This window comes from Daphnia magna, linkage group LG10, assembly GCF_020631705.1.
Source record: "Daphnia magna isolate NIES linkage group LG10, ASM2063170v1.1, whole genome shotgun sequence".
In the NCBI taxonomy this organism is placed as follows: Eukaryota; Metazoa; Arthropoda; class Branchiopoda; order Diplostraca; family Daphniidae; genus Daphnia; species Daphnia magna.
This window is the reverse complement of record NC_059191.1, coordinates 7,942,176-7,966,744: the sequence shown is the minus strand read 5'-3', so window position 1 is coordinate 7,966,744 and position 24,569 is coordinate 7,942,176. Positions and strand designations below refer to the sequence as shown.

The window sequence follows — 24,569 nt, the reverse complement described above, 5'->3', positions numbered from 1 at the left end:
TAGGTCGTGAGCATATCAATAGCAATAGAGGAAACATTACCCACCGGATCCCATTCGTAAGACAGGAAGACCTAGCCCAAATACCTACCTAGGGATCGGCCCCGAGCCAATCGGGTTTCAATCGGGGTCTGTAATCCGGGGCCTGTCCCTATTACAGCCTTAATTATGCCACATTTTACCCCGAAACTATAACAGTCGCCATCTTTTAAAATAGCGTCGGGGTTTTCAGGGCAACGCCTGATTTTTTTTTTCCCCCACCCTGGTTGACGAATTGGTCCCCCAATTGTGCCTCTAATGGTGTTTTTTTTTAGTGGGGCGGGGCAGATCCATATACCTACCCATTGAACACAGGGCAGAGCCCTACGGCAGCCATTTATTCTTTCAATCTTTCAAAGCTTGCCCGCCACAAACTCTGCTTGTCCCGAATTCTGTTTAATAACACCCTTTGCATCGGTACAATAAACAGGGATAAAAATATTCGTAAATTTGTACTTTGCTAATCTCGTTTTTATTCCTTTCTATTGTTTAAAAAATGAAAGGTTCGTCAAAAAATGATGACTGCTATTTTTTCTATTATTCTTCGTGTACCAAGGTAAGCCGGCGATCGACACTGAACTATCCACAATGTAATCAATCTCTTGTTTGTTGGTTTCTGCTGAATGGCAGTGAAATAGGATTGTAGATGACTAAATTGATACTTAATAATGTTCATTTTCGATATATACACTTAGAGTGATAGGTGCCCATTTCGTCACGAAGCAGCAGCACTTGGGAATGAGACAGTATGCTCGTATTGGCAGCAAGGAATGTGCAGCAAACTTCATTGCCCCTTTCGTCACATGGAGTTGAAAAAAAACCGTTCACAAATACCTTGCTATTGGGAATCACAGCCAGTTGGATGTCAAAAATCTCATTGCCCTTTCTTTCATAAAACACTAAAAGAGTTGGGGGATACTTCACCAAACAAAGGTAATACTAATTGAGGAGTTGAATCAAATCTCATTTTTACCTCTCGAGCCTTGCAGATGAAACGTCAATAAGGAGGGTAAAAAATGAGCAAGAAGCAGATTCTGAAAATGGGTCAACAACCCCTCCACCTCTAGTTCAGTCCATGGTTGTCAGCATCAATGAAGGTGTGTTTTCGCACAGAGTTTTTCTGATTTTTGAAATTAAATTACAGTCTTGTTCAGAATCTGATACAGAAAGCATTCCTTCTCCCAGCAAGGCACAGAAAAACACAGATGACGCCTTCAAAATCAAATCTCTGGAGGAACTTAAACTGGAACAGATACAAAAACACGACGCTGCCATGTATCAGTACGATCAGCCCGCTGAAGGAAAAACAAAGGTGGATCACTAAATACGTGATAGGAGTAATCAAACAAAAAATTACTTTTATTTCCGTTTTACCTAGAATACTGCCAAAGTCAGGGTGGACCTAAGGAATCGTCTGCAAGTTAGTCAGCCACCCGAGCAGAATCAGAATTCTGAATTTAAAGTGAAAACATTGGAAGAAATCCGAGCGGAAAAGCTAGCCAAGAACCAAGTTCCCAAAGATGACCCAACCACTGTGGAAGATGCCTTGACTGGTTCTTCATTCAATTCCAAACGACCAGCACCGCAAACCAAAAAACAAATCCGGATCAAGCGGCCAAAGATCTCCGTGGATCCACCTTCAGATTTACAAGTGCCTAATACGGTAATTGAAAATGCTGCGACAAACGCAACCGCGTCTAGCAAACCAGCTGTGGTGGCGTCCCATCCCCAGTCCACTCAAGCTGAAGATTACCTTGACGATGATGTTAGCGATGGAGCGGATAACACCACCGGTTTACTAAACGAGGACGAACTTCTTTTGGAGATCGATAATATATTGGGAGACTAATTGTGCGCTGTGTTTTTGTTTTTTCTTGTTTGTAATTGCTCTGCAAAGTGATACATAATGACACGACACCATGGGAAGAAAAATACAAATGTGCGTTTTAACCCAGTTCCACAACGCAAAGTTTCAAAGTTACGATGACACATGTCATCAGCGAGCTGCCGAATCACCAGTAGAGTTGGCCGCCAACGTCACTGTCGTCCTTTTGTCTGCGTGGCACGTCTTTCTTGTGACTTGGCGGCACGAAGCCAATAGCAAATCAGAAGCAAATGGAACAATGAAGAAACATTTCAACATGAAATGGGTAGGCGACGAGCAAAAAGAGGACAAGAATGATAATTGAAACAAAGCACGAAAGGAGAACATATTCAGTTATACAATACTTCTGAAACAGAAAAAAGCAATATGGTCCCACACCAGTTTTCACTGTCAAGTGTTGAACAATAAAAAGTACGTCATGTAAACACGTATGTTTGTTATTTTTGAATGCTTATTCATTATTTGTTTGCTTTTGTAATCAATTTTTTTTTAAATATTTTTTGTTTTGTTTGTTCTTTTGTTCTATGTGTTTAATTTATTTTTATTTTTTTAAACTCTGTTGTCTTGTATACCGTTCGTCAAGGGATCCATCATACACGAACAGAGTAAAAGTCAAGCATTTTGTTAAGTCTACTGCAGTCGAGTCCAGTATTGGTGATGCATCTCGGCAGTCGGCTGGCCCGGAACGGCTACTGGAACAGAAACTCCTGGCGAGATTAAACCTGAATTTGAAAAAAAAAAAACGAACACGAATAAGTTTCGTTTGTTCTTTCAAGTTGCTACTTTGATTGGTCGGTTTTTGTTCTCTTACCGGTGGCGGAGTTGTGACTGTTGTGGTGCATTCCGTATTGGCTGTTGACGGACTGATGATAATTGTGGGCAAGCGAATTGGAAACCGACGTAGCTGTCGGTCCGATTGGGCCGCTTACTTGACCCATGGAATGCGACAAGTGCGGATGATGGCGGTTATACGCCGAAATGTCGTAACCACCGGACATCCGACTCATGCAAGAGTAGCCACCTGATGAGTGGGCAGAATGAGCGGAATGATGGTCCCGTGGTTGCTGAGCTTGGTGAGACGACTGTTGTTGCAGTTGTTGGTGCTGCTGTTGCTGCTGTTGTTGTTGAAGGCTACAACCGCCAGTACCGATTGGTGGGACGGCCCCAATATGGCTCATCGCCGGAGTTACTGGGGTCATCGCGGCCGCTGCAACGGGACCCACGGCACCGTGACCGCCCGGATGGTGCCCCATTGCACCAAATCCGTTCATTGAATTCATTCCATTAAACGCGGAACTAAAAAAAGGATTTAGATAAACACGGGGAACGCAAACCGTTAAAAACCGCGCGGAATAAAGAGTCAAATTTAAATTCATTGATTACCTGTATGTATCAGTCATCATGGTAGTGGCCAAAGATGAATAAATGCCACTGGGATAATTGGCGGAATGAGAAACACTGCGGGGCGAACTGGGTGCAGGTTCAACCACAGGGATCAGCTGCTGTTGTTGCTGTTGTTGTTGCTGCTGCTGGGGATTGACTTGATCCGGCTGTTGCGACGACGATTGTTGTTGTTCTGGTCCACGCCGTTGATTCCGTAATTTCTCCTCACGACGCCATTTTGCTCGTCGGTTACTGAACCAAACCTGTGATAACATCGTAAAAGATTAGTTTAAAATCATTAGCCTTTTTTTTTAAAGATTTGTCCCACCTGGATAGGAGAGAATTACGAAGAAACTAATGCATACCTGAATCCGAGCTTCGGGCAGTCCAATTTTGGCAGCCAATCTTTCACGCGCGAAAACATCGGGATAATGAGTCCGTTCAAATTCTAGAATAGTCCAAAAAAATTAAAAAATAAATAAATAAAAATTAAACCAATTGTCAAATGGTGACGTTGCGGTACGGGGTAAACACCGGATTGGGGGGCTCACCTTTTTCGAGGCTCTCGATCTGTTCGTTGGTGAAGGAAGTGCGGTTGCGCTGGAGTTTGCGCTTGAGTCGCAGTCGAGCCTGATCGTCGTCCGAAGGTGTTGTTGTCGTCGGCGTGGGCGGAGCCGACCGAGAATTCTCGCCGGAACTGACGCCACCGTCGTCCGACATCACATCGTCACCGCCTACAATGAGATAACAAAAACATACATAAATACGTGTAAAGCCAATTTGAAAAGACAGGACCAACAATCATGTTTTTTTTTTTTTTCGTTTTTAAGATAACGTCTGATTGGCCAAGCGAGATTTGTTGCTACGTCATAAATCACTGAGATACAGTAACCCATTTAAGAGAGACGACAACAAAGATCAAAGGAACGCGGCAGTAATAGGAAAATAACACGAAAACACAAGGACTATAATATAAAAAAAAAAACGCACACACACATGTAACATACGTCCATGTATATATTATCCGTAATCTGGACATTTTCATAGACTGCCTCGGTATATCATCATCTAAAACCCTTCAAAATATTCTGTTGGTTATTGTCGTTCCAAAATGAAAGAAGGAAGAGAAAAAAAGGAAAAAAAAAAGGAGGGGAAATCGAACCGAGTCGACATCGCGTGGGTTACGCTTTTGCTCGCTATACTGAAAAAACGGGTTTCCTTTTAAAAAGCTTATCTCTGCCCGGCCAACGCTGGCCGGTGACAGCACAAAAGATGCTGCGCGTGTAAAGAGGCAAGAGAGGGTGGAATTGGCTGTCGTGCCAGTCCATTTTGGCATTTCCCTTTCGTGCAGCCATGCAGAAACACCGATAACCGCATTAAGTTACTCCGCTGCTGTTGTCTGCTGCGTTAGAGCCGACGCCTCCCGAAATTCCTCGTCCCATTTCCCAGTTGCCTACCCCGAGTCGCAAAGGGATTTTTAACACCGCCTGATTTGGGGACTCTTTATTGTACAGTCCCGCGGGTTTGTCCCGTTAAACCAAAAAAAACAGACGGTTGGCCTAGAACTGTGTAATCCCTCGACCGACTGGTGGGGATCGAAGCTCATCAGGCATCTTCTTAGTAAGCAAAAAAAAAATCAAATAGAAAGAGGAAGAAACAAACAAAATACAGAGGCGGAGGCTTTGATCGATTGATAAGAGCGTTAATGACATTATCAACGCCCCTATGGGTTGGTCAAAGCCAAAGCCTTCTCTCAAGGTAGATGGGAGGAGAGCCGCGTACTTTGCGGTCCGTTCTAATCCATCACACACAGTCACGCCTGCTCTGAATGCCTGTGAATCATATGCAGAAACCGGACACGATTTTCCAGCAGGCAATCTAACTAATAGTGGGTGCGTGCTACAGGACAACAGCATACATTTTTTCACGGCAGATATCGATGCCTCTTTACGATGGGTAAACAATGAAACGGTCGGAATAACAATGTAATATTGTATGGGTTTGCTCAATTGTTCACACGAACCCTTTCGCATCGTTTCCGGCGTTCGTTGCCGTTGCGTCGAAACGGGCGGATCGATTAGTTTCAACGACGTGCTGCAAATCGACAGCGGACAGCAAAAAGTCGAATGGGTGACACTGAAATGACTTAGACTATCTCTACACTACGTCGAGCTCAATAATGATACCCAGTCGATGCTGCTGGATGAAGTCATTACGCAGTACGAGTGTTGGCCTGACAACTATCATTTCCCCCCCTCTTCGTCTCACGTCGCCCCAACTGGAATTGGAAGTACCTGGTTTGGACTGTGTACGCATTTTCAAAACCAGTTTCGATCGATACAAAATTCAAACACGAACTTGTATACATTACAACCTCAAATAGGCCTCCTAGCTTCACGAGAGAACATAGTACGAAAAAAATCAGCTGTTTCCTACGTCTGCCATTAAACATAAAGCTGCGTGGCGTGCGGCATGGAAAGCAGTTGGCGCGCAACGGCAGCGCATTACAACGAACCAGTAACAACACAAGGGCGGTGCGAGAAGAGAAGAAAAAGATATGTACGGAGCACACACGGTTGCTGGCCTTGCCACCGCTGCTGAGCGTGGGGGATTATTTACACTCTGATGATTTCTTTTTAATCATCGAACATGCTGCGCTCGATCCAGAGAAGGGTAAGTTGTGATATGGCACACAGAGTGTGTAATAAAAAAAATAAAATAAAAAAAGAAGGGAGAAGGATGAAAAGCTGCACACCAAGAGGTATCACAAGTTCCAAAGAGAAAGTCAGCAATAGTGATATTTTTTTTTTTTACGTACAGTAGGCAACAGCAATACACACAAAAGAGAGAGAGAGAGAAAGACTCTGAACGTACGCAGGAAATAAGAGGAAAAAAAATAAGCTGTAGGTTTTGTTGCGTAACATTACTGGATTGGTGCATAATAATATCGTCCTGATGGTTATTAGATATTCGGAAAAAAAAATTGCCCGTCAAAACCGGCACGTGGCCGGGCCGTGTAAACTATTGGCTACACGCCCTCGCTACGTTTTTTTTTTTTTTTAAATAACCCTAATTTTGTTATAACTCGATTGCGCGTTGTTTCTCACACGATTTGTTAGACTGGATAATCGTCGCAGTGCCAGACTTTTCGAGTTACATGGAGTTAACAACAAACACGTTTGAAAATTGAAAGACCATCGAGTGTTATCGGGGAAAAGAAAAATGGATGGAGGTCTGTCTAGTGTGACGTTGCTGTCGACTTTGCACGCATACATACAAACTGCAAGGAAATAAGAGCTGTTAATTCAAGCATCGCTGGCGTTACCTAGGTGGGGTTAACTGATTGGTTCGAGGCGAAAAAGAGATTCAAACAGAACGACTTCACAGTGTGTTATATTGTCTGTGCTGGTTGCATGACATTTGCGGGATTTAAAAAAAAAATGCTAAATACCCAACTAGAGACTAGTCAATATCCAACTTAAATGCGCCCAACTGAAAATATGAAAGATAAAAAAAAAGGGTTTTGAAAAACTTGTGTTTTTTTTTCTTCTTGTTGTTGGCAGGATATTGTTGACTATAAAGAAACTAGCTCAATTATTAACGAGCCCCCCTTTTTTTTCCCTTTTTGCTCTTTAAACGTTACAGACGTGAAGCAGAGTGCAATTCAAATGTCCTGGTAACGCTACCGTTCTATTTTTACCTTTTCATCGAGAAGCAGGTATTCCCCATTTTTATTCGATTTTACTTTCGAGTCTTTTTTTTTTTTTTTTAACTGTGTTTGATCTTTCGTTGGGTTCGAACACGAGTAACGCATATTTATTGTTCTGCTAGCAAAGAAAACGAATCTTCCACATTCTTGATTTACTGTTTCTGGAACTGTGAATAAAACTTTGCGAGCAGAGCTTTTTCAAACAAGAATAAATACAAGAGACGAACATAAAAAAAAAGAAAAGGAAAGAAGCGGAGGCCGCAATGGATGACACAAAAGCAGGGAATTATGAGCTATAGTGAACAGAGTTGCTGGCTGATTATTCGCGTACATACATTCACCGAACATGGGGGAGAGGGAGGAAAAAAACGAGAGAGAGAGAAGAGGCTCATTAAGTCATTGGGGGGTGCCAGGGGTGGCCCTCGTTCGTGTCGTTGTCGGGTGATGACAAATCGATCCGTTCCGGCCATTATGAAAAAATACGACCGTCGATGACGCAACGAACCCCTTCCCCCTTATTTTTTTTTCTTGTCTTGATGTCTTTATTGATTTAAATGTCTTTATTTACATTTTGACGCTTCCGAGTGTCAAAAAAAAAACTTTGCATGTGCAAGTTGAGCACATTAAACGTAAACCAATCTGCAACTCGCTGCACACTTTTTCTACGCATCCATTCTGAATCCCCCCCCCCCTTTTTTTTCTTCTATCGTGCTGGATAAATACTGGAGATGACGTGGCTTCTCAGAAAGCTAGCCAACTTGCCTACGAGACTTGGGAAAAAAAAAATAAGATGGATCGATATAACGACTAGCGGTGAAAGGCGTTAGGCGAGCAAAAATGGGCGGGTCACCTTGTCGTATGCACACGCATATACTAGCTGATGCAGTTGTATATACCAAGTGGTATATATATATTTCCATCATTCGCCGCAAGAAAATGTGGGGGGATGTACAGAAAGGCCTACGGAGTCGAGATTTGTTTTGGTAACGCTCCATCACGCCGCTGGTTTATTCTCGAACCCCTCCACACGATAAAAAAAAAAAGAAAAAAGAAAGAGGGCGTTGCCCATAATTTGATCGTATTAAGTGTGGCGTTTCTCTGATTTCTGCGTAGCCGTGACGAATACCCGCGAATAGCTATTCGACCTCTGAACGCGCAAAGCTTCCCAATAGGGCTGATGTATTGCATGACTTTCATAGGCGAGGTTAAAGAGGAGGATTATATATCGCTGAATTTGTTGGATGTATAAATAAAATATGTGCGATTGAGACATCGGTAAGGAGGGTGGAATGACGGAGCGTGACGGCAATGTTAGTCCAACGTTTCTTTCCCATTGCGAGAGCCCCTCCGTTCACTTTAAAGCAACGCGTGTGCATGCACGTAGGCCTCCCTGCGGTATGTACGGGAACCACAGGCGTGAAGAGACGATTTCCCTTTGGAAAAATAAATAGATCCGTCACGCCATTTGCCTCCGTGCAAAGGGGGTCGAGCCCAAGGCATTTCAATTCGTTCCCGACACGCTCGACCGAGACAAATGGGAGCGCAGCACGTCGAGTGGGAGTATTCAAAGGTAGTCGAGAGGCCTAGATACTCAACCGGGGTGTGATGTATTGCCTGTACTGCACAATACAAACGCGCTTTCGATATTTGCACGGGTAGAAATAAAATTCTGAAAATGGAGAATCTACATTTCTAAAAAGGGACACGCATTTGCCTGATGAAACTTTGAATATTCTGACTGCGCTGAAACTTAAGAAAATGATGTGAACATCACATAGGTCGAGTGTGCATACGTGTTTTGTGAAAAAAAAAACAACAGCCGGTGCCTGATGAGAGTGGATGATTAGAAAAAAAGAAAATGGGAGCGAGTTGGCTGTCGGTAAAAACAGACAACTGGGAAAGCATGGCACGGACAAAAGAGAGCCTCTTTTTGTCTATTCTCTTGAATTTTGATCAGCAAAGCACAACAGACACTTCTATGTATACGTATAGACTATGGGTTGTATAACAACACTCGATGACACGGATCGTCAGCGATGAAAGAGCTCTCATCTCAATCACCCTTCTGCTCTTCTTTTTGCTGTTGGTTCAACTGCTGTTCAACAGCGATACTTCCTTATTGGAAACAGAAAGGGCTAAGGGCTTCCGTAAAGGGAGAGGAAATATAAAAAGAAAGGAAGAAGAGCATATGCATATACTATCATAGTATAGAGCAACATCGCTTTCCTTCTTTTTTTTTGAACGAGTCAATTTCAGGAATTGTCAGCGGGAGCGGATGCTGGACTGAAAAGGTCGTGCGACCGGCACGCGGCCACCATCATTCGCTTCTCTTTTAATCGAAACGAATGTAACAGATCACCGATGAATGGGAAGGGGGGAAATACTGTAGCCCCTCTGAGGATCTCTTTGATATGTGCGTGTAATAACACAGTCGAAAGATCGAACGTGGGGATTAAAAAGAAAACGAAATGAACAGTCAGTATTTATGTACGTCGGTGAGAGGAACTTTGCGAGATTAACGAATCAATCAAACGGGCAATAGTTTCGAACTGACGAGCTAGCGCGTTCATCATAATTCTTCTACGATATCCACTTTGGAGGATGAAAACCGAATTAGGTGTGCGTCTTTGTTCCGGGGCTGGCATTTGTTTTGTCAATCAACAGAAAGCAAAGTCTCGTCATATTCTTAAACGTTGAATAGTTTGCGCTGGACTGTCCAACTTTCTTTCCTATGACTAGAAAGCCTTTAACGGCCCAACATCCGGCATCGTTGAGGCAACACCGTAACAGGAAGGAACTACTTTTGTTTTCCCAGTTTCGGTTCAAGAGCTTACGTAGTAAACTACTGGAACAAGTGAGGAAAGCGTAACTGCGATCGGAAAAAAAAGATTTTGAGATGCCGTTTTTGTTTTGTTTTGTTCTTGACGTCCTTGCAATCGACTCTTTAGTTCTACGATCATCTTCTTTTGTGTCTCAACTCTCGATTCAATTTTATGCGCAATGGCAATCCAACGAGATAAGTCGTATCTTTTTTAGAAAGCGTAACTCTAGTGAAGCGAAAACGTTGAACAAAAGAACAGCGAAAAGGGAATGAAAAACCATCTATAAATATATTTATATACCGTGTTGTGTCTTATGTTTCACTTGAGATTGAGTGTCGTGATGGAGGCAACAGGTGAGGAATGGTCCATCGCATTTCATTCCCTTTTCTTGTATACCTGCCCTTTTTTTTTTCTTCTTCTTCTTTCAAATCTAATAATATACCTTCTAACCTCAAGTTTTAGATGGGCTCCGGCCATCTTCATAACATTCTAACGAGAGGGGGGAAAGAAAGAAAAAAAATACGTCCAAGAAATGCTTACCTTTCTTGTGGTTATAAGATCCGTCGTTGCTGGATATTTGATGACACAGCGGGGTCTGATCCGGGCTCGTTGCTCCAGGCAACGGGGTGTAAGGTGGACTACCCGCTCCCACTCCGGTGGTTAAACCTAAACCAGCACCGTTCCCATTCGGATACCTGATGATGTGAAACACAAGAGCGTTTGAATTTTGGCGCTTTTTTTTTCTTTTTTTTATAATAATTATTATTTTATATTTCTAACCAGGTGTTTGTGTTGGTTCGCGGCCATTGCGATTGCCCGTTAAGCATCCGGAGTTTATCGTAGACCGAATCCGGTGAAGGGATGGCAACGTGCTGGTGCGGATGTTGGTGCTGCTGCTGGTGTTCCTTCTGCGCCGCCAGGTTACGTAATACACGGTTGATGGATGAAACCTGTCGGTGATTTAAAGAAAAGAAAAGGACACACAAAAACGGATGATAAGTTATACTACTTTTTCAATAGCCATCGACTTTTTAAAAAAGAGAAAATTTCATTCGCCGCCAGAAGTTTTTTTTTTTTTATCAAGAAAAATGGACTTTTTCTTATTTGATTTTTATTTCTTTCTATCCTCCCCTTTTTCTTGCTTTTGTAGTGGCACCACACCAACTATATATATATAGCGTCTCTTACTGTAACACAAGAAAAATCAAAAAGGGGGAAGAAAAAAGAGCCGAAGACTTGGCATTATCCCGGAATCGGATGTATATAAAAATAGGGGGGGCATTGCCTTTCCTGATGTTCATCGTTCCTTGCCTCCATTTCTTTTGATTCTAGGCTACTATAGGCCTATACGTTCTATTTGCAGAATAAAAAAGATAGGCCATTAGGTCATAGAGGACCTTCCCACGGTCGCCAGACTTTTGCGCTCGGAAAAAAAGAGTCAATGGGAAAGAAAGAAAGAAAAACAAGATGCACACGCGAAAACCCAATAAGCAGCTAGTCGCTTGCATAGCGAAAAATAGTTTAAGGACCACATACAGCGATCGCATCACAATTGCGTCTTTTTTTCTTCTTCTTCTTCTTTCCCTCCGTCAAAAACGGACTTGCTTCCGTCTAGTAGCACATCATCGTGTTATGCACATCGTCAATGGCATTGCAAAATAACGTGTACACACACACAACAACTCCCTTTTGAAATAACGGCTCTTTTTTGTGTGTGTGTGTGTGTGTGTGTTGTTCCGTTTTTACGGGATGAACCTCTTTATCCTCGGATTGTTAAAGAGGGGCCGCACCGACTCCACCTCTTTTTGTTGGTGCCATTGACATGAGGTCGGGACCCCCCCGGTGGACATCGCGCAAGTCGGCACAAATATTTAAAAATAAAATGAATAAATTTTTTTCGAACAAAAAATCGGTCGCTTTTCGTCTTTGGCGGCCGGGAGTTGCGGCTACAATTGAAAACGCACAATACATTAAAAAAGAGCTTTCTTATGTACAAAATATACGTAGGCAGTGTTTGGCAAATTGTTAACATACGGAGAGAGTCGGGTCAACGCTAAAGATTCACTTGAAATTTCTTTTCTATTTGGTAAACAACAAGAAGCTAAACAAGATGGGCGGTTGTCCGGCTTCGTCTGTTGACAAAAGAGAGCAGGGGGGGACACGACGGTTTCTACTTGAATTCAGAATTTGTGCTCAACTGTTTCTAGGACGAGCTTGTACGCAAAAATGTGGCGGTTTTCTTGATTTTTTGAACGCCAATGCCGTGGGAGTTGATGCCCGACAAAAAGATGCCATCAACGCATTGTCTGCGTTACAGACTAGTACAACCCCAGAGGAAAGACAAAATCGAGACAGGACAAAAGAGAATCTCTGCAGGATTCCTGTGCATACATTGCAAAGGGCTAAAAAAAAAAAAAATCCCTAAACGATGGATACGTCACAATACAAAACAGAATGTTCACAACCAGGGAAGGGGAAAAAAAAATCACACGGCAAAAAAAGAAGAGATGAATGAAAAAAAAAGAGCCTTTTGTACAAGGAGAGGGGAGAATTTGAATCCACGTTTTATTTTTCTTTCTGTAAGAATAGAAACGCCGCGGTAATGTTACATAACCAGGGGGTCCAAGTCACATCGTATCGACGATGTTTTTTTTTTTTTTTTTTCTAAAGGACAATATGCTGCGAATGCCTACCGGCTTTTAACTCTCTGTGTTGACTCGCTAATTCTAGGCTAGCTTTTCATCTAATGACGGTGTAGTCCTAGCGTTCCACAACGCAGTGTGTCGTCCTATTGGACTCTCCCTCTTCTTTTCTTGTTGCTATTCTTCTCATTTTTTAGGAAATATTACAATGTGTTGAATTGAACGCGCATCAATGAAGGACGCAAAAAGAAGAACTATGCGCGCACAAGAGGTGGGAAGGGGTTGGATTGGGAACACAAGTCGTGTGTGTGTTTTTTTTTCCATTATCATTTGGGTGGGAATGGGTGGACGGGTTACGCCTCACGGCCCGTCCCCCTCTACAGACGAAAGCTTTTGTCCGGCTTCCTTGACGAGCCCGTCTCATGCAGATAAATATATACACAGACATTAGACGAAAGGCAAATAATAATCACGTCGACTCCAATCTCACCACATACTTGGATTGAGCATCACAAACCCTTTCACGCCTTGTCTTTTTTTCTTCTGTGCCACTGTCTTTTACCGTTGTTTTTAGCTTCTGAATCGGAGTTGGAAACAGCCGTGAACAGTGTTTCAATGTCCGATCGATAATTGAACTGCTCGAGCAACTTGCCCTAGAACTGTGAAAATCCTTGTAAAAAGTTACCAGTTCCAACGTGTTCTTTTGGTTGAAAATCAACTGATGGCACGCCTTAAAGTTTCAATTCCTTTACGCCCTTCGCACGGCCAATTAGTTCCATAACGCACACGACGCAATACTGTCGAAAAAAAAAAAATAATAAAGGCGATGAAGAAGGGCACAAAAACGGAATCCGGCAATCTGACGATATAAGCGAGATTGTTCTTCAAGTGAATCACTAGCCGAATGCTTTCAAGTACTTTTCCCGAACAGCGGACGTGTATAATAACCAAACTGCCGCTTAGCTCCACGATATGAAATTCCTAAAGCAATATGCGCCCTAGCAGCCCATAAAATGTTATGAAGATCAGTGCCTCGCAGATTGGATGCCCCATCGGCTAGCCGAACAATATTATTAAAACGTAGGCGCGTCCTACTCCCTTTCTCGGTATGTTAGATGTGCTATGCAATATCTACTACTGCGTATTAAAGATAAAAAAAAAAACGATGCAAAATTCAGTTGAAAATGGAAACACGAAAACTCACGCTGGGAATGTTGTCGTTATTACAGATGGCCTCCTGGAGTAGGCGGTCACGGATTTCCCAGGCAAAGATGGACGGACATTCGCGTTTGAATTGCGAGATTTTGCCAACCACGTCGTTGGTGGCCACCCGTGGCTTGGAGCCGCCGATTGCACGTGGCCGGATGGATCCCGTCTCGTAGTACCTGAACAAAAATTGAAAGTTAAAAAAATGGGCTGGGGCTTTAACGTGGTTCAAAAATTGGTTACCTTCCAAGTATTTTGGAAACGCAACCGTTGGAGACCTGAAGAATACGTGAAATATCGCATGGCCGTGCACCTGAATGGGCCAGTTCGACGATCTTTTGACGCGTCTGATCGGGTAGAGGCCGGCCGCTGACGAACACTCCGCCTAGTTGGTTCACACCACTATGACCTAAGGTATTGACGGTACGTGTTCATGCAACATTGTCATCGAAACAGCCACAAAAAGGAAGAAATGAAGAGAAAGTAAAAACCAAAAAAGCAGAGAGGAAAAAAACGTTCGAAAAAGAGAAAAGATGTTGCAAACAAAATCAAAGGAAGAAAATGGGGCACATTTACTGACGTCATTGTCTTTCCTTTTCTCTCACTTTGCACTTTTAATTGACGTCCCTGTCCCAGTTGATTTACAAGTGTTTGTCGCAAACTTTCATGAAATTTAATGGCAAAAAGACAATCTGGCCAATTTTCTAAATTGAGTCCCTCACGAAATGAACGTCCTTCCCTCCCAAGAAATGACTGGCAACTGACCACTGGCCTACCAATTAGACCATTCGATGAGTCATCAAAATGGCGTAGGGCAAACAAAGAAAAATTGCGCGTTAACTAAGAAAGAGGGGAAGGGGGTGAAAACAAGTTCGAGCTTGTCCACTCCGACACGACATAAAATGGAGTAGCAAATATGTTGATGGGTATTTTCGACAAGGAAAACTAATAAAAAGGAAGTTCGTTCTTTGATCTTTTCGATACGTGGCTATTGCTTGTTGCAGCCCATAACATCATGTCGAAACGACATAAACTCGAATCAAAAACTCTGTGCAGAAGAACTTGGCCGACTGAGGCAACTCGATTGCCTGCGAGGTACGAACTCTGCAACAGATAACGAGAGCAAATCAAAACGAAATCGAGAGTATGGAGGAATCAGTGGCCAACAACAGTTTTCAAGCACGGGCTGAATCAAGTCAGCGATATTAGGAAACGGTCGAGTGGCAGAACAAAGCAGGAGGAAACGAAGGACGATGAACGCTGCCCAGCAACGGGGAGAATGGCGACGTAGCTTCCGACAAGCAGTCCTTCAAAGACTCTGATATTGCATTTTTCTAAAACTCTATTTATAGGTATGAAAATGATATCAAAGCCAAATTCGGAAAGCTTCACTATTTTGGATTTGCTGGCCAAACTTTTTAGAGGTTCCCTTATTCCGTAGTATGGAAACATGTTGACATCCTCATCAAAGTTAAACGTTGGTATTTTGTACTTGATATATGGGGCGAATAGTAAAGCTATTCAACTTTGTAACGAAACGTGAAGTACCCGGACTTGTTTGTATGATTTACTACAGGTGATATGAAACGTGCTGTTACATTTTTTTAGAAAAAAAAACGGTTGGCATCGTTAACAAAATATCCGAAAATAGGATTTGGCTGTTTCTCTTTTTTTTTTCCTTACTGGGACGTAGAAGAAAAGAGTAAACGAAATAAAAAGACACTAAGAAACGAAATACGGTGAATAAAAACCAAGAAGAGTGCGAAAATGAAGAAAAAAAGAAGAAGAAGAAGGTTGTGACGACACGAGTAAAGGTAAATCGAACGATGAACTTACTGTCCATCATGGCTCCGATGTCCAGTCCAATATCTTCCCTATAATAAGATGAAAAAAAAATTCAATAATTAGATCGAGCACACAGAAATGGATCAGGTGTATACCGTCATCATCTCACAAAAGAAAAACATCAATAGATACACACAAAAATGATTTGACATCATGACGCTAAGAGGAGACACGTAAGCCGACACCCTAAAATTATCAATGTCTTTTGAAAACAGGACACAGTTATAGAGGGGGTTGTAAGTTTACACATGTCGTGTTATTTGTTTAAAAAAAAAAAAAAAGGGGGATGTGTGTGTGTGATTTATGACATAATCCTGTCCCCTCCCTCTTGTCGAACCACTTCTTCTCTCCTATTTTTTTCTACACCATAGTTCAGCTGCTGTTGTACAAAGATATAGGAGGGTGGCCGGGGCTTCGGTTTGCCACCGCCGCCGCCCAGTTTTTCTTTACAACGTCAAATGTTGGCAATGCATCCCCTAAATATAACGGTAGGCAGAAAAGGCTCCATGTTCAAGTACTACGTGTATACAAGAAGAGAATTAGGGGGAGGAGCATTGAACGCTGTATGAAATCATAATCGGTCTCTCCAGCAAGCGGCAGCCATTTGTTTGGCACCCCCGAGTGTACTCTCGAAAGTCGAGGTCCTCGACAACAACAGATAACAAACAACAAGAGAAGAAAATACAAATTTTTTTTTTTGCAACTTCTCCCCCTTTCTGTTTCAATTTCATTTCAATTTTTTTTTGAACGCACGCGTGTTAACGTCTTCCATCATCCACCCTCTTTTTTTTTTGTAAACGACACACGATTCATAATCAAAGCCAATCAATGAAGGGGACAACGGCGCGTGTTAAACAAGTCATCATCTTCACAGAAATGTATACTAACAAATTTACTATGTAATGACGATCGTCATCACATTTACCGATGGACGTCAGTGATTGGGATCAAATGAGACATTATACAAGAATGAGAGCTGGCGTCGATGCTATTCCTATTGTTGTATGCTGATATGTACAAGAGGGAAAAATGTACGGCCATGTATAGAAGACTGAATGAAGAGGGGAGTTCTGATCATAGCAGCGGGATGTCCCGGCGGTTGGGTGCCCTTGTTGCCGGTTCGCCGTGAACAGCGAACATTGATCGATTGAATTGCTATCTATCTATCAATCAAAAACGCAGAAAAGAATATCGGAGGCTCTTGTGTTGTATAAATAATAAACGTCCAGGCACACTGTACATGTACACTGTAAACCAGCTTTGAAAAAAAAAGATTTCCTTCTATAGGCCTTGCGTGTTATGGCGGCAACAGTCTATTGCGTCTAGCGTAGATGTACGTTCCCAGTGTGTGTGTGTGTGTGTACACACATTGACTATTTGTGAGATGTAGAGGACTTTTTGGTAGACATAATGCAGCTAGGAATATTATAAAGAAAAAGGGAGGGTATATGTATAAATGTACAGCGATCTCAATGCCCCAATATCCTCACCATTTTTCCGGCTTTCCCCTCGTCCCTTTTTGAAATAATTTCTTTCTTTTTCTAGGAAAACTTTTTTATTCCCTCATTTTTCTCAGCCATAGCCCCAACAGTTCTTAAAGAGGAGGAGCTGATGGAGCGGTCCTTTGGGCCTTTTTTTTGTGTGTGTGTGTGTACTTATCTCTCCGTTCACGGAGGGGGGTCCCTTCAATTGACGTTTTTCAGGGACCTTTCACGCTGCATTCGCCTTAGTTGTAAGCTACCGGTAACCGATGGGGCTGTAACAGCCATTAGTAACGCCATTACACGGCCACAGGCTATATAATCGACATGAGAGGTGTGTACGAGCATTGTGCCCTACTACGCTGTGTGCCATGTAAAAGGAAGGCTGCCGAAATGCCCTGCCTTTGCAAAAAGGTGCCTCCATTTTTGACTCATCATTCGTGTTCGTTTAGCGGAAATTGTTTGGCGTTGCGGAAGTGCCTCTTGCGCTAAACGTATAGACACGCAGAAAAATTAGTTAACACTTTAGTGGGGGAGGGAGAAGGTAAATAGGCCTCACGTTAGCAGGGCCCAGATTTGCTTCCGTTGAAGACCTACAATTTTTTTTTTTTGTTTTTATCCTTTTCTCGTGTGCGTTTGACGAAAGTTTACATTCGTGTCGACTTTGGTTTATTTCACAGTGTGTCAACCTTGTTTCAAATAAGGAGCCGAAGAGAAATCTTGTTTAGTATACAAACACGTCTGGATTTCATTCGGTGTGTGTGTGTGTGGAAATCTCGGCCGTCTTGATGGGGGACTGGGCGCAGTTCTCAACTTGAATGGTTCAACGCAAATCAGCCGTAGGTGTTAGAAATTTGGGTTGCGTTCACACTCGTAATTGGATTGGCTCCGCTATGCATAGTGTGTGTTTATTGACCATTGGCTGTATATACGTGCACAGGAAGGACGGAAACGTGGGGAAAAAAAAAATTGGTGTGGCCGGCTTAAATATACGCGTCTATTTTTTTTTTGTTTTGTTTGGTTCACGCGCTTGGTCATCACGCTACGGTGATCGTATATTTAAATGAACGACACGAACAGTCCTGGCTGAACGCACTAAAGGTTTCATCGTTCGAATAGCTCTTGTCACCTTTCTCCATTTTTCTCGCTGTTTTCATTTTACATTGCGCTTCTTTCGACCTTTAACCTCGTCATCTCTGTAGCCTCTCGACCGTAATTGTCTATATAAGCCTCTAACGCAAAAACGTACATACATTCTGCCGCCGGATTTTTAACAGCTGAGAGAGGATAACGAGATTTGTTGGTGATTTCAGTTTGGGGTTTCTAACTTGTACGTTTTTTTGTTTTTTTTTTTTAAATCTGTGTTTTTCAAGTGAGTGAGTCTTGCAATATCGATCGTGATTTCTAAGACGTATATATGCGCTGTGGAAAAAGAATTAAAGGTTTCCTTTTCCGATGTCTCATGACGTGCGCGTTTCTGTACTTTTTTTTAATGTGCAAGTTCTTAACTTCCTTATCGTCAACCTGCTTTATCATTAGGCCCCTACATCGGTCCTATTAGCCTCGAAATGTTGTAGTCGAGAAAGACAGGGTCACGAGGGGCATTCCGTTCCGTGCCACTAAACTTCTTTTCTTATCTAAAATTACGTGCGGGTCGCTTGTTTGAAACGTAGCCAAAAAGAAGTAGATAGAAATATTAAAAAAAAAAAAGGGGAAAAGATAAACGACATCAAGTCCAGTGCCAGCAGCAAATTGTTAAAACTATAAGGCCGTCGGTATAATTTTTAAGAGGCCGCGAAAATCAAAGCTGCAATCTAATCGAAAAGACGAATGCAGATTTTGGAATTAAAAATCAGAGAAAAGGTATTTACTCTTAAGTTTAAATGGCGGGTATAGATAAAGAGAAGAAGATTTTATGCGGTCGGTGCCGACTGCCATAGAGACGGAAAAATACAAAAATCCATCAGATCAGCTTAATTTTGTTTTCGTATTTTCTGTTTCTATTCTTCATGTTTCTTTTTTTGTATCTTATTATAAATACCTGCAAGACCTTTGTATAGACTATCCATTTCTCGGTCCCCACATTCACAGACGACCATCACCGCCGCCCATTTCGTTTTCCTTTTCTTTGGTTTGAATTGGTTTGTTGCTCGCATAGATAAAAACGCATTCGACCAAATTGAATTTCTATATTGGATCAGGCACGCAGAAGAAGAAAAAAAGATCATCCAGCGAAAGATGGGCTATAGTTTTTTACGTTCATTTTTCAATTTTTCTTTGATGCATTTATCTTTGATGGAGTGTTTGTTAATAGATTGGTATGTAAGCTGTTTTACCGCCGCAAATCTTGTTGGTTATCAATGGCTAGGCTTCACGTCGGTCTCTACATTATAACGAGCGTGTCGAATCAATTACACTAAACGTTGATTTCCTGTCCTTTTGCAAACAGCACATTCGGCCTAAAACTCTAGAAAGTCACACGTTTCACGATCTTTAAGTTTCTGTCTGAAACAGATCGCTGATGATCGAAAGTTGTCCTCTCAATTTCTACAGACACGTAACGATGGCCTAGCGTTGAATATATCCTTTGATCCCTCGTTGCCTCTAATGCACATCAGCCGCTGATGAAATGGCTATGACGTATAGAAATTATAGAAACGCAATAGGCGAGAAATGACTTACCGGTTCAGCGTGATGTCCAACGTGAAATCTCTGCCGAAACACGTCGATTGACTTGCCGGGGTTTTCGAATGAAATTCGAGATTGGATATACGAACAAGACGTTGATGGTATCGCGAATGTCTCCCACAAGTGAAAATCACGAACCGAACTAAGGCCGGGATAACACAGCGAGGTACGGACGAGAGCACAACAGTCGATTGCGCAAAGATGCCAATCCAAAACTATGGTAGAAACTGATGAGGGGGAAATAAAAACCAAAATCAACTGAAGTCTTAATGTTTGTCTTTCTTCCCGTAGAGCGACAAGCGGATGAATGGCAAGAAGGAAACGCGCGTGTCGTGACCGATTCACCTCCTCCGACTGGAGTGAGCGGTTCTTCAGCACCGTGTCCAAATGGCTTTCGCACTCCCTCTCGCACGTATATACGATGTTCTCTCTCTGAAGAGTCTCTCAGCTGAGTGTGTCCTGTCTTTCTACTGCACTCGTTGATGTTCTATCCACGAGCCTATATATTCTGGATGGGTCAGCTTACAAGTTGTCGCTCTCTCTCTCTCTTATTTTTCCTCTTTCCATATTTGTGTGTGTGTGTGTGTGTATATTGTCCTGCTGTACACTCTGTGTAGATGTTGAAGAAGCCTCAAGAGAAAGGGGCGGTGCTTTCTGGCTTGGCTATCGAACCCGGCGGAAGCCAATCAGAGGGCTTCAACGCAAACCTTCAACCCGAATCCTGGGCTTGCCCGTCAGCGGTGATGCCAACTTTGGTCGGAGCTAAGAGAGTTATGCCCCGCCTTCTTCTTTCACCGCTCTCTCTCTATCACGTCTCATCAGCTCTTGTTACGTATATAGATAACCAAACATTTTTGTTTTGTTTTTTGAAATGCGCGCTACAAACTTGGTTAAACTGATGTGCAATGTAATTAAAAGGCGTGTTAAAAAAGTGTTGCGCTTTTCCCTTCATTTCCTATATATCAAAGAGGTGCGCATGGTATTGTCTGCTGGCCACCGCTATGTGTGTGTAATCATCGCTTGGATCTTGCGGTTTCATATTTAAATCGTTTCTTTTGATTCTGGTGTCTATATACCGGTAATGATAGGTTTCTAAGCGCTATACCGCCCCTTCTCGTGTCAATGCCCAAAATCCATGAAAAAAAATTACTAACCCCCCCCCTAACGGCAGCCAACCGGTGTTCCAGGACCGAAAACGTGAACAATCGTTCCGTATATAGATTATCATGCATCTTATATACCTATGTATATATACTATATACGTGTCGTGTATATATAAAAGAAAAAAAATAAAAATAAAAAGACTGGGCTTGTTATATCGCTACTTGTTATATGGGTGCGCGCGCTGTATAGATTGTTGTCGAAACAAGCGGTCGGTACTATACCAGATTAGCACCCCATTTTTTATTATTTTATTTCTTGTTGTTGCTGTTCTCTCCCCCCCTTGTTAGTTATCGTCCTCTTGTACAAGGGAAAGAAAAAAGTGTGGCAGATAAATAAACCAGAACAGCATTGATTTTCAACGATTTTTTTTGGTGTGTTTTACATGCGTTTATATGTGCCTATGTACACATATGTTCAAATATATAGAAATGTATATATAGCTCATAGTTTGTTTTCTTTTTGTTGTTGTTGTAGAACAAAAAAATGGACTGTCTGTTAAGAGACTTCCCCCGCGTGTTAGTTGACACCCGTCAAACTATAATCAAACCGGTATACATATAAACAAAGCCGGATATATGTAAATATCCTTCATTCTTGTATTCCCCTATTCTTTTGTTTACTGTTTCATTCTCTCGTGGTTATTTGATTTTAGTAGGGGGGGGAGGGAGACGTAGGGTAATGAAACAGAAGATAATCATGGCGTTTGCTATAAATAAAACAAGCCGTTTAGAAAAACGGAATCAAGAAAAGGCTACAATTTCAATGTCTGGATTTGTTTCTCCAACAATTTGTCTGAATTTCTAATTGATTCGTGTTCCCCAAATTGGGGATGGGGGATCTAACTGGAGAATTCTCTGCACGTTCTTACACGGTCAACACGTTTACATACAGCACCCCTGCACCGAATCAGAAAGTCGGCGAGATGAATCAGAGTCGAGTATCAATGTAAAACGATACGTCACCATAGTAGTCTACGTCAAAGAGGATTGCGTCCGACATGAAGGGATTAAAGTTTATTCTTTAAAAAAATAAATAAATAGATAAACATATCTAATAAAGATGAAAGGAAATAAAACACCCAAAAAAAAGGAGGGGGGACGATTTAAATACTCTTATGGCTGTATAATCCAGTCGGGCAGTATGCCGAGTTCATAACGGGTAGCTTATGTACTTTACGTATAGAGAGAGAGAAAAGGATGTTGAACGACCTGTTCGAAATAAACAAGGCGACAGGTGAATTTTGCCAAAACTGGCCGCGTAATCAAGAAACAAATACAAACACACGCATTCATTTTGCTATACCTATACCGTTTATTTTGTATAGAAATAACATTTAGTGGGGCGAGAGTATCGTTGGCGAGTTTTATTAGCGACACTTGTCGACCCCCGTGAGTTACAAATAGTCGTAACTTTGATGCGTCGGAGAAACACCCCCCCTCTAGCGTCTCTTTCTTTTTTCTTCTTCAAATCTACTAGGTCTATACGTTGGACTACAGCCACTGGACTCTTTGCTCACACAAACAGAATATAATAACCGGCAAAGAGAAAGAAGAAGGGTGGCCAGTTTTTCCGAGGCTCCAACGCGCTATATACATCGGACTGTATAGAATGTTGTAGGCTCTTTAACTGTATAGATATACGGCAGTGCTAGTGCATAGTATATAGATCTATACACAAGAATAGAATAAGGAGAAAGAGAGAGAAAAAGAGTTTCTTTGGAGAGCTCTTCAACGGAAAAGAAGTGTCACATAAAGTAGCTATACGTCGAGTTTTGCTGCCTTTTCTTCTTCTTTTGCTTTTCTTATATTCGGAAGAAGAAAAAAAGAGGGGGTAGGGGATCTTTTTTGTTTATTTTTCTGGTCATGTAATGCCAGTTAGAAAAAGCTGGCCGATATCAAACGTCTTATAATCAAATCTTGAACGGGCCGAAATGATTGGCTCCCGAAGCTAAAAAAACAAAAAACAACGCGATATACTTTTTTTCTTCTCCCACTTTGCTCTTAAATGTTTCATTTTAAATAAACGTTTGTATATATATCTACGAAACACGCTTCCTTTATTGCTATACATGTACAGTATATAAGAAAACGTATGTTGGCAATCTCCTCATTAATGAAAGTAGGTAGGCCCTCAAGTAGGATGTTTTCCTCGCTGCTACCACGTACTATATTATAAAAGAAACTCAAAAAAATGTTAATATTTTTTTTTTAGACGCAGCCGAATAAAAGAAAAGCAAAAGAGGATGCGACTAAAAAGAAGAAGAAATGAAAAGAAAAACGAGCTGCTATTATGTTATATGTATATATACCTATGCAGACCACGCGGTGTGGGTATAAATAAATATTAAAAAAAAAAACTGACTATGAATAAGAAAATGTACGCCCCACCGTCGCAGGTGACAGATTTTCCCGGCAGCTTCTGATGGCAGGCCAGCACAGAAGCCAAAATAAGAAAGAAAGAAACGAAGGTGCCGTGTAAATATATACAGTCACATACACACACTGTGACTAATTAAGGGCTCCAAAGGGATGCATATCACGTCTAAATAGGAGCGAGCTTTTTTTTTTTGATTTGGTGAAGGCAACGTATATAGCAAATGAAATCCTTTTCGACTGTGTTCGAGTATATAGCCGATTGTGTTGTACCTTGCTGGCATTTCGTGCAACGTTCTATACTCTCGTCCTGATGTTCTCCTTTTTCTCTCGACTTGTGCTCTGCGCGTTTAAACATATGAAGACCATCTGCTGTTCGAGGATCCCACCTTTAATTTTCGTTTCTCTCTTTATATACACACACAGCAAAAAATATTATACGTAACATAATATAGCCTGCTGCTGTTGCCTTTTTCTTCTTTATTTAAAGAACGGGCGGAGAGAAGGGAATTACGTATGGTAGTATTTCTTGGCCTTGTTCGTCGTCTCCTACTTTTTCTTCTTCTTTTCTCTCTCTCTTCTTCTTCTTCTTTCAAGAAGGCAAATAAATAAAACGACATTCAAACAGAAAAGTGACAGCTTTAATAGTCTCTTTATCGTTTCCCCCCCGAAGAGCATTTTTTTGGGGGGGGTTATATAGCAACTCCCTTGATTTATCAACCAGCAGCTATACTGATGTAATTTAGCAGCAGTACTATACTATATATAAACAAATTGAACGTATATTTTTAAAAGACCGATATATATACCGCCTCTATAGAAAGACCAACGTTTGTTTCGAGACTTGGTCAACTATTTGTTTTAAACGTTGGCTGTAACTATATAAACCAAAGGTGAAAAATCAATTGAAACTCATCACAATCGACTTGATCTTGACATTCAAATATGTGCGAGACTCTCTCTGTACATTTCAAAGATGTCGATTTGTTGAAAGAAGGATATACTAATAGTAAGTTAGTCCTTGTGTGGAATCAGATTGCTTGACGTTGAAGGAGAACGGACCAGTGCCGCCCGGAAATCTTTGTCAAAAGAAAAAAATTTCGACGAAGGAGGGTGTACATATACATAAAATGGACTTGTGTGTTAGAAAATGTGGAGGGTTTTTTTTTTCTTTTTCACAAAGACTTTGAAAGAGACCCCCCCTTTTCTCACTCACTGCAGGGTTACTATAGAAGATTTTTTCTTTTGCTCATTCTCTCATTGAATCGGCCGAGCTAGATGAAGGATTTCTCTCTCCATTTTGTCCGCCAGAGATTGAAAAGAAAAGAAAAAAACG

The 24,569-nt window shown here is 41.7% G+C and overlaps 2 protein-coding genes across 3 annotated transcripts; one reads left to right on the top strand and one right to left on the bottom strand.

Annotated features, from left to right (window-relative positions):
- The first annotated feature begins 399 nt into the window (after window positions 1-399).
- Window positions 400-1,991, top strand: LOC116932189 (zinc finger CCCH domain-containing protein 11A). The gene is made up of 5 exons (XM_032939990.2): window positions 400-592; window positions 732-969; window positions 1,026-1,133; window positions 1,191-1,348; window positions 1,415-1,991. Exons 1-5 carry the CDS (start codon window positions 533-535, stop codon window positions 1,883-1,885), a joined length of 1,035 nt encoding a protein of 344 aa, XP_032795881.2. The 5' UTR covers window positions 400-532; the 3' UTR covers window positions 1,886-1,991.
- On the bottom strand, window positions 1,898-20,166 carry LOC116932157 (paired box protein Pax-6). Of its 2 annotated transcripts, none has more exons than XM_045179757.1 (11): window positions 19,692-20,166; window positions 15,520-15,557; window positions 13,927-14,092; window positions 13,682-13,862; window positions 10,616-10,785; window positions 10,376-10,530; window positions 3,856-4,038; window positions 3,670-3,752; window positions 3,305-3,567; window positions 2,733-3,217; window positions 1,898-2,643 (listed from the first exon to the last, which is right to left on the bottom strand). In XM_045179757.1, exons 2-11 carry the CDS (start codon window positions 15,527-15,529, stop codon window positions 2,552-2,554), a joined length of 1,788 nt encoding a protein of 595 aa, XP_045035692.1. In that variant the 5' UTR covers window positions 15,530-15,557; window positions 19,692-20,166; the 3' UTR covers window positions 1,898-2,551. The 2 variants fall into 2 exon arrangements, with proteins under 2 accessions (XP_045035692.1, XP_045035693.1); XM_045179758.1 differs by having other exon boundaries at window positions 13,927-14,068.
- Between the last annotated feature and the right edge of the window lie 4,403 nt (window positions 20,167-24,569).